Below are 10,000 nucleotides of genomic sequence, written 5' to 3'. Positions count from 1 at the left end.
GGGACAATGTGTTTAACCAGGAACACGCCCTATGGTCCACAGAGAAGTGAAGAGGATATCGAGACAAACTTACCCTGCTCATGTGCTCGAGACGGTTCACAATGCTGTTCTCCAACTGTTGTTTCCTCGCCTGTAGAAGACAAAAAATAACTTACATAAATGCGAAGAAACAATATACAAAATTTTGCCAGAAAACTTGACTTTGTTACAATCCTATTGACTACATTATGGCGCGTTCAGAAATCGCTAGGATCCACCAAAACCGACCGTTTTTAATTCTTGTGATATTTATGTATAAGACACGATAAAGCTGTTATGCAACTGTGGACAAACCTGCTCATTCGCTTTGATTTCTTCAAAGGTTTCTAGAAAATCTGAAAAAAAATATAAACATCAATGAATAGACTATACAACATTTCAGCATATTCTTACGTTGAAAATACTGATTTTTCACTCCCTTTCAACAAAAAAACATCACTTAGTTTGTTTAATCTCCAATATTCAAAACGATCACGAGAGTAGTAAAGCAGAACCAAAACAATTCCGGATTTTTCTTGAACTAAGGTAGCTCTTACTCCTCACCCACTCTTCCTAACTTTTATACGCCCAGGGGGGTGGGGGGAAGGGAGGGAGTGACTCCCATGTGACAAGGTCGGGGATGCTGGTCGCAAAATTTGAATTAAACCCCTGAAGAATACCAACGTGAGCGTGGCTTAGCCGCTTTAGCTTTATTTGATCCCTAATAGATAACATTTTTAAACGGACGTGATAGCGTTTTTTTCATCATTTCTTCAAGGAGCACCCTAAAGGATACCTTTACCGCTAAAGATATTGGTCTTTGGTCCTGAAAACTCTAAGCGAGACGAGTTACACCCCTACCAAGACGACGAGCATCTCCGACCTTTTTAACATGGAAGGCCTCCCCCCCCCCCGAGGGGGGGTTAACAATCTCTGCAGGACGTACCATCCATTGTTTCTTCTCGCTTCTTCAATTCCTTGTACTTGACGTTTCGTTCACCTGAAAACAGAGGACAAACTCATTAGTGACTACTCTAAACTAGCAAGTATGCGCACGATATGGTAAGAAAGAAAACTACAATTTCATCTTGGTTTCACCTTGCTTACAGCTTGTACAAGCCAGAGAATTTTTCACTAGCTTACCCTAAAATAACACACAGTGGCAAACTACATGTGCAGATAACAATAGCCGTACAGCAAATGGCAAATTGACAACGTACAGCTTTTAAGTACATCTTGACATCAGGGCCTAAGGAATAAAACGTGTAAATATACATGTAACTACACTTTGTTTCAAACAATCAGAGGTTAATTGCCTTGATGTTCTTCAAGATCCATGTCTAGCTGTTGAATTTCGCCATTGACTGTTTCAATCTTCTCCCGAAGCTCAGCAGTCCTACAACAGAAACGTTTTACTTCAGCAAGAGAATGGTTGGACACGTGAAAATAAAACTGTACACAGTCCCTGTATATTTTTCGATCAGCTTCTCAATTCAGTCAGGCTTTATAGTTGTCGTAACGCTACCAAGTAGTATTGTTTCAAAACTACTTAGACAAAGGTTGGAGTAGCGGGGGGGGGGGGGGGTTGTCAAAACATCTGAACTATTTTCAATTGTCTTTACCAAAGCGTTTAAATCACAGTTAGCACCCCAATCCCCTCCCCCTCACCACACATGAACTAGATGTCCAAGCTCCCCCAGTATAACAGCAACTGGGATGCTCATCGCATAACATTTGGAGTGTTCTATTCCAAATTTTCATAGTTGATTCATATTACAATAACTCTTGAAGTAACCTTTCAAACTAAGTCTTGAAGAAACAAAATTTTAACCTGTTTTAAATGCCTTGTTTTGCCTGTGATGCAGCCCTTTACTGACCAGTGTTACTTGAAACTATCAGTTTACAACGGTCTTATTACAGGTACTACTTTACTAGTAGAATTAATAGGGAGGAGCAGTGCCCCCTACACTCTCCCTTTGATCTCCCCTTCTGTTAGGAAACACATGACATTAGGCTACATCTCTGAAAATGGACTCTGGTGCCTTAAAATATTTTTTTCACAATTTCAAAAGACGAACCCATTTCTTAAGGGATTCTTTGTCCCACAAGAACAAGCAATACACATACATGTATGTACCTGTACACAATTTAAAAAATACTAAGGTAAGGATCATTGACTCGTAAACTAAACATACTTGTGCTCCATTCTTGCAATCTCTTGATTATCCTCCTTTACCTGTTAAATATAAAATATGGAAAAGCAAACTTAAAACTAGTAACTCTTTAGCAAAGTTTGTGATAGATTTCTACACAGTTTGGGGCTCAAATGGCCAGCCATTATTCATGTTGATAGTAATACAGATCGATTAAAGGTCTGTATAGTAAAGGTCCCAGTTTCTTTCATTGTGCACGCTGCAGCCATCCTATTGCAAGTAATAACTGAGAACAGCCCTGCAACAGCATTTAGAAAATAACAATAACAAGGAGAAATAACATGGAGCCTCATCATAAGAGATGTTACCTGTTTCAGAAGTCTTTCTCTTTCTTCTGCAGGAGTTCCTCTGTTCTCCTTCTCCATCTCATCGATCAAGCTTTGTTTCTTCTCTCCCAGCTCATTTAATTTTTCATAGAGTCACTGAAAATACAATGGAGAAACACAGGCTCAAACAAACGATTGCAGTGTATGCATGTACATGTAGTACTGCATAGCAGAGCATGTGATAAGCTGAAAGCAATACAGTACCACTCTAAAAAGAACAAAGAATTTTACAAAGTAACACAATCAAAATACAATGGACTACATGTAGCTGGGTAACTATCAGACAACAGGTATATGAACATCTCAGATCTCCTGCACATTTAAATAAATGCTATCAGTCAGCAATATTTTTCTTAAGTTTATTATGCTATTCAAGTTGGTTCTAACGTTTTAGTCTGTGGATAAAACCCAAGTGTGTGACCATTTAAATGAAAGCTATTGAGCAGTACTTTCATGTGGTACTGTTTATTACACTGTACAAGGTGGTTCTAACTTTTTAGTCTGTGGATAAAACCCTAATGTGTGACCATCTAAATAACAGCTAATGAGCACTTCTTTCATCTGGATCTGTTTATTATCCTGTTCAATGTGACTCTACTTGTAAGTCAACATGTGGCTGCTAAATATTGTGGAGTAGCAATGGTAGAACTTTAAGCATAATTTCCAACAAAACACCATTCATGGCTTCTCTTACCAGGTTCCTGCTTGACTGGGGAGCTGGACACTTCCTGTTGACATAAATCAACAAACACAGATACATGTATGGATTAGCAGGGAGAGTTTAAGTTTGACTTACTAAAAGTGTTAAACTACTAACTTTGTTTGCATGATTAAATTTACATGTAATGTACTCCATTTTAACCTGATAAGCAGTAGTGCTAAAGGTAACCTATGAATGGTTCGGTTCAATTGCAGGCTTAAGTGACACAGTGTATACATTTATCTTTTCCCCTTTTTAAGTTAAAATTTTATGTAATGAGGTACAAGTCATGTACAGTTAGCATAAAAATTACATGCATGTTCTAAAATAATTGTACAGCATATAAAGTATTCTTAGGTTACATGTTACAGTGTGGATTACAGCTTTCTGGAACAAGATATTCTACACTGCAACTTGAACTCAAAAAATTAATACATGTAATCACTACAATTTGACGAATGTGTGGGTCCTTATTCAAGTTAATGAACACCATAAGCATGTTTTGTGTTAGGTAGCTAATTCCCACACACGCACAAAATAGTTACTCTAGTATACTTACATCTTCAAGGCTCTGGATGCGAGTAGTCAGAGCATCTAACTCCTGCTGTTTCTGTTCAAGTTCCTGTTGAACAAGTTTGTGTTGTATTTGTAAGAAAAATATACACTGTAGTGACACGATAGGAACTTTTTTGAATATTTTTTCTTTCGAGAATATTGTTATAAATGTATGCTAAACACATGTACAGTAAATACTCACCAACTGCAGTGAATTGTTGACATTCTTCAACTTAGCATACTTTGCTTTCTGATCAGGAGGCTACATAACAAAAACAAAATAGAATAAGATTTTTAAACATAAAAACAAAAAAGCCTGCTTTCACACCTCAGGGCTCGACACTAACAGTAGCCAACTAGCCACAAACTGGTAGAAATTTAGTTTTGGCTAGTAGGTTTCTGATTTCCACTTGCCACTTTGGCTAGTAAACAAAATGAAATTGGCCAAACTAGTTTCTGTCTTTCTCAAGGAAGTCAAACACTAACACTTTACTCAGAAACAAGGTCAGAATTTCATTGTTTACTTTTCGCTCTGTGGTACTTGAAAGGGTATAAAAACTGAACATGTTATTATATTGAAAGAAATATTGACAAACAAGACAACATTTTCTGAAAGCACACATCAATCTTCTTTTTTTGTTACAAAATTAGTAGAACAAAACATGGGCATCCTGATAAAATCTCACACAAAATCATGCGAACTGTGAAAGGATAACATTTCATTTAACGTAACAACATGTAGGTGATTTGTCATTGTGTCCATACTGACAAAACTTACCACTGCATGGGGTCTTGATATTTTTCCATGGAAGTCTCAAAGAAAAACAGAGTCCTGAAAGTCATTTTGGGAAAATCCCTGGATTTTTCCTCGTGATCTGTTAGCCTGAGAGATTTGATGTGAGGAAAACACCAGGCAATTGAAAAAAATTAAAACTGGCGCAATTCGGTGACAAATTGGTTCGCCCTAGTGTTTAACGTTACCAGTCAAGCATGACACAAGGTGTGCCGACTATATGTCAACTGGTCAAGAGGTTTTAGATGCAAAATTGCATTGTTTTGGTTTTTCTTAAAATTCCATGACGGATATAAGAGGGTTTTACTAGCAGTAAAAAAGAAAAAGCCAAAAAACAAGAGTTCTGAAAAGAAATGACCCACTCAGGAAGAAGGTGTAAGTCTAAATGCTAATGCACTCTTTTTCATTTTTCACATTGATTTATAAATATAATATCTTGTTGTTTTATTACTGGAACTGATCACCAACAGTATGTATTAAAAAGAATTACTTGCATTGTGTAGCTTACAAGTCTTGCTGGTAATTCTGCTGTTATTGGACCAAGCCAACATCCACGCTTGGCTAGTAAAATTTTTTTGTGGCTAGTAACATCCAAGTTGTCACTAGCCACTAGGCAAAGAGTACATTACTTGCTTATTTTCGTGATTCAGGAAAATGAAATTTTTATATCTGTGATCTGTGATTTGCTGTTTTTTCGGTTTGTAAACAGTGGCCAAGACCCCCTGTACTGTACGACCCCCTTGAAATAGACCTTTTCATGGTTTCTGACGCCATCTTGCTTAAGGGGCACACACAGTAAAAATTGCTGTGAATGAATGGGAAAAGTCAAAAGTTCAATTCCCAATAAATTGAGAGTGACTGACGCTCTGAGTATTTTATGAGTTACAAGGAAAAGATACCCCAACGGCAGGTTTGTTTGGTCAAATTTGAATATAGATTTACTGTTAGGCAATGAATTGTACTTTTAATTTCACTCTTAATTTTCCCATGAATTGCAACTCGGTTTTACAAACTAATGTATGGAATGTATGGCCAAGTGAGGTCATTTCTCTCAAATGTGATCTGTAAATTCTTTTATGTAGTATCTTTAGTTTTTAATTCATAAATACTTCAGAACTCAAATTTCCATGAGTTGTTAGACATTAGATTCTCCATCTTCCCCATACATTTACAGTAATTTTTGTCGTGTTTGCCCCCCAAGCAAGATGGCATCAGAAACCATGAAAAGGTCTATTGCTCTTGCTATGGCTTGAATAACTCTTACCCTTTCCTAGATCTTGTGCTCTCCAAACTGCAGCATGCATCCATATCTCAGTAAACCCACTCTAACCAATGAACCAGTAACTCATCAAAATATAAGCCCATACATGAACATATTGTGTGGTCCCAGAAAATATCCATACCAAGCCTGTAGATGGTCACTGGAAATGCAGAGGATACGCTTCTAAGCATGAAACAAATCTAAAATACTGTAAACTTACGAAAGTAACGACCGTTGTTACTTTTGGAATTAGCAGCCTTTAGGGCTCATTACCCTAGGAGGGTCGTTACTATTGAGGGGTTGTTACTTTCGGGGAACAAAAAGCATTATATAATTATAGTTGGTATGACTGAGCTCTTTGAACAAAAAAAAAAGATGGAAATTCGTAAAAACAGTTCTTTAAACATCAGATTACATTCTTTGTTCCAGTTTAAATCTATGTTGCTGCCATATGGGTTGGCTCTTCCTGCCAAGACCGTGTTCTCAGTGGTCAGCAGGAAAGCTAGTCAGATACCATAAACTATTTCTAATTCATGATGCACTGCTGTGTTAGTCTGCTTAAACAACATCTCAGTACACTGAATGAGTTTTCAATTTAAATTTGAAGAATCGTTCCTTTTAATACGCTCCTGCTGAAAATGAGACAGAGTTTTCAATTTTAATTTTTTCACCAAAAGTTCATATTATTTTGTTCCTGTTACTTGATGAAAATTCTACTGGTTTTGTTTTAAGGACGTTGGTGCGCAAATTTTCCAGTTGATAGATTTTTTTTTAAATTTTTACTGCGGTCAGATAAGGAGTTACTTGTGTCGGAAAAGCAAAAAATTTGGAGGTCACCAACTTGGTTTCAGAGATAAAGCGTGTGGAAAATTTCCATGATTTTGAAAAATTAGCACAAGTAATTCAGCATGGTCTATGGCTTTATAGTTAAAAATATCAAAGGTGACTCAACGGAGACAAACCATCTAAGCCATATTTTGTAGAAGTGGGTCTGTTGTATAATTAATTCCAAATGTTGCCAACGTTTTCACAAAACGTAACCCTTCAAGAGGCATTTGAAACTGCCGCACAGATAAACGAAGAGCTAAAAAGAACGGAATTCAATAGTGCATTTTGCAAACAATTCAAACTTCTAATTGATTGATTTTCTTCATTTTTTCGCTAAACATAGAAAATTGGTGGAGAAAATACTCCATCAAAGGAAAAAATAGGGGTCACTGAACTTGTGAATTTGCGTGTGCAGTAAGAAACAATTAACGCGAAGGTCCTTAGCACGGCACAACATAAACTCATGAAGCACGAATTAACATCTCTCAACGCTTCGTGGCATAAGTGATACCTTCCCTTGCTGTTAAGCTAGAGCGCTTTAAATCAAGTGACCATAAGGTAACTTTCACCTGACTACCTTCAGTGGAGGGGGTGGGGGGGTGGGGGGGAGGGGAAAGTGGGCTCGTTACCTTTGGACGGCTCGCTACTGTTTATCTATTTAAGTATTTATCTAATTAAACTGTAAGGTAATCACACCGCAAAACAATTTCCAAGCGCGCTTACCTTCGTCCAGACGTTGTCAACAAACAGGTCTCCACATTCCACCTCTTCATTCCAACAAGCAAAGAAGTAAACAAAGTTAGCTTATGACCCAGATCAAGTAATATCACTGGCTCAAGCCGTTCTGAAACAAAGAACAAACCTTTAAAACTACGATAAACTCAATTTTCCGCTGTTTTTCTTGCACACGTGCCAAAATGGCGGAGACGAACTACACTCGCAAAGACCACTGGGAAATAATAAGAAAGTAAAGGAGTGGGGGCGGGGCGGGGGAGGGACATGAGAGCAAAACATCGCCCCACGATACACCACAAACACAATTTTTTGGAATTTTTATTTTACTATGGTTACCATTCATTTGCTTACTCCGCAAAACAAGAAGAAACTTCAACAAAAGACGTTTACATCTCATCTTCATCGCTGTTCTTCGTGCTGGTTATTATTAAGCTCTTATTAACCGAGCTTAGTCGGTCTTTATGGGAGAATCTTGACCGAAGTCGTGAGTACAGACCGAACACAGTGAGGTCTTTACACACGACCGAGGTCAAGATTCTCCCATACAGACCGACTAAGCTCGGTTAATAAGGTGTTTATTATATAGCGATGAAACAAGAACAATTTAATTTGTTTAATGTAGCGGGTTTGTAGGGAACTGACATTTTGGTTGCGAACGGCGATGAGTTGAACTTAATTCTGCCAAAATTTGCTCATCCTCTTTACTTTTTTCTTATCAGGCTTTTTGACACTTCGATAAAAAATATTATATTGCTAGAAGAATGTAGTCAATATTTTTGTATTTAAGAACAACTTTTTCAACATTACCGGTCTAGATGCCGGTCTCGGATGGGAAAACCTAGACCGCTTTCAATATCGATTTCAGCCAATCAAAATTGGTGAATTCGGTAGTTCCCAGTCCTTGTGAGATACAGCCATATACACTAATAACAACAAAGCATAACCAAAATTCTGAATAAAATACAAATTCCTGTCCTAAAACTGGCGAACCTGCAATCAGGCGTTCTGCTGTTCGCAGGTTTAAAACTGGCCAACACTGTCGGCATGGCAGAGTGTATGTTTGTGTGGAGGCTGATTCTTGGAAATCTTTTGAAAACAATTACATGAAAGTACCAGAACCTTGCGCCACATTTGTAGTTCTCCTATTAAACGGCTACGTGCTTGCCATACGTTTACGCAAATGCTTATTCTCCAAGTTTTTTTTGTGATAACACTCACAGGCTAACTTAAATCCAGTGTACCTCCGGATATCCCGTTTGTAAGTAAAACTCTCCACCGCCCCCCCCCCCACCCCCCTCCCCCCAGCCTCGTCCGCGATCTTTTGGAGCTTCGTCTTAGGTCATAAAATTTATTTCCCCACAAAAATTTGCCTTTTGAATTGATATTTCTATTTATAAAATTTATAAAATAAGAACGCACGTTCACGTTGAGTCGAACAATAAAGAATATATAAGGTAGATTCGGAACGCACAGCAGACATTTCACGTTTTTTGCGACCATATTAGTCACTGCCGTTAGTTTAAGTGGAGGCAGAGACTTTCGTAAGAGCATTCTTAAAAATAATGCCCATATACAACAACAGGATTATTGAAATGAGGCACAAAAGACTATGCTGTTGGTCATTGATTGAAAACTTTCCCAGCCAACCTCTATTCACGTTTTCAACACCTCGCGGAGGAATTTTTTTCCTAAATAATAAATATGTTGCCAAAAATTGGGTCGCAAAGACATTGCTGAATCCTATCACACAAATTTGTTGGGTCTATTATTTGAAGTTATTTCCTAAAGGATCAATTGGTCATTACTTTTATTTGTGTGGTGGGAGCCGTTTGTTTCGTGAAGGTGTTTTCCACTCTATGTTCGCTCCCCACGGATTCGGCGGGCCAACTGAATGTCCTTGGGCATGATCATGATGGGGACGCACTTGGCGTGGATGGCGCACAAGTTGGTGTCTTCAAACAGACCAACAAGATAAGCCTCGCTGGCTTCTTGAAGAGCCGTCACAGCGGAGCTCTGGAAACGCAGATCGGTCTTGAAATCCTGACCAATTTCTCGCACAAGACGCTGGAAGGGTAGCTTGCGGATCAATAGCTCTGTGGATTTCTGGTAAAGACGGATCTCACGGAGAGCGATTGTACCAGGCCTGTAACGATGAGGCTTCTTGACTCCACTGGCAGGAGCGCTCTTACGAGCCGCCTTTGTGGCGAGCCGTTTTCATGGACCTTTTCCGCCAGTTTATTTACGAGTAGTTTGCTTTGTACCAGCCATATCTGATATCGAGAAATATCGCTGGTAATATCAAACTATCGTTACAAACGGATTTATACCTAGCGGGCTTGTTCTTGATTGGTTTGAAACTATGAGATTTAATTGAAATTTAATTCAGTGGTGATTTAAAATCACCAAATAAGTACGGTTCTGTGACTGTATTTCGCTTCGAAGAAACTTTGCTGCTTTTTATTTCAAGGATTGTCACATTTCTTCCCTATGATTAAAGAAAAGTCGTCTGAGTTGATAGAAAGTTGAACAATCGTTTCCTTACGAATTTTTATTAAGGTTTTATCAGTGCAA

At 38.2% G+C, this 10,000-nt stretch overlaps 2 protein-coding genes, 1 long non-coding RNA gene and 1 pseudogene across 5 annotated transcripts in view; 1 reads left to right on the top strand and 3 right to left on the bottom strand.

Moving 5' to 3' along the window:
* LOC149114320 (intraflagellar transport protein 74 homolog) overlaps positions 1-3,291 on the bottom strand; it is an 8,726-nt gene extending 5,435 nt beyond the window's left edge. For all 3 annotated transcript variants that reach the window (XM_089286798.1, XM_089286800.1, XM_089286799.1), the window contains exons 1-7: positions 3,252-3,291; positions 2,540-2,653; positions 2,214-2,254; positions 1,335-1,414; positions 965-1,018; positions 334-374; positions 74-130 (exon numbers count right to left, since the gene is read on the bottom strand). In XM_089286798.1, the coding sequence (XP_089142924.1) occupies positions 74-130; positions 334-374; positions 965-1,018; positions 1,335-1,414; positions 2,214-2,254; positions 2,540-2,596 (330 nt within the window). In that variant the 5' untranslated portion in view covers positions 2,597-2,653; positions 3,252-3,291. The remainder of the gene's footprint in view (positions 1-73; positions 131-333; positions 375-964; positions 1,019-1,334; positions 1,415-2,213; positions 2,255-2,539; positions 2,654-3,251) is intronic.
* Positions 3,292-3,828: 537 nt separating this feature from the next.
* Positions 3,829-7,629, bottom strand: LOC110057329 (uncharacterized). The gene is made up of 5 exons (XR_016206445.1): positions 7,557-7,629; positions 7,418-7,461; positions 5,870-6,026; positions 4,015-4,695; positions 3,829-3,879 (listed from the first exon to the last, which is right to left on the bottom strand). It is a non-coding gene; the product is annotated as an uncharacterized LOC110057329 (long non-coding RNA).
* Positions 7,630-9,141: 1,512 nt separating this feature from the next.
* On the bottom strand, positions 9,142-9,697 carry LOC149114319 (histone H3-like; annotated as a pseudogene).
* Positions 9,634-10,000, top strand: part of LOC149114318 (histone H4) — a 2,086-nt gene continuing 1,719 nt past the window's right edge. The window contains exon 1 of the mRNA XM_089286792.1: positions 9,634-10,000. This exon is cut by the window's right edge and continues 1,719 nt beyond it. The gene's annotated coding sequence lies outside the window, so the exon portion shown is untranslated.

The sequence above is a fragment of the Orbicella faveolata genome, unplaced genomic scaffold (assembly GCF_042242905.1).
Source record: "Orbicella faveolata isolate gen_17 unplaced genomic scaffold, um_ofav_v1 contig_14, whole genome shotgun sequence".
In the NCBI taxonomy this organism is placed as follows: domain Eukaryota; kingdom Metazoa; phylum Cnidaria; class Anthozoa; order Scleractinia; family Merulinidae; genus Orbicella; species Orbicella faveolata.
The sequence above is the reverse complement of the archived record's forward strand: the minus strand, read 5'-3'. Positions and strand labels throughout refer to the sequence as shown.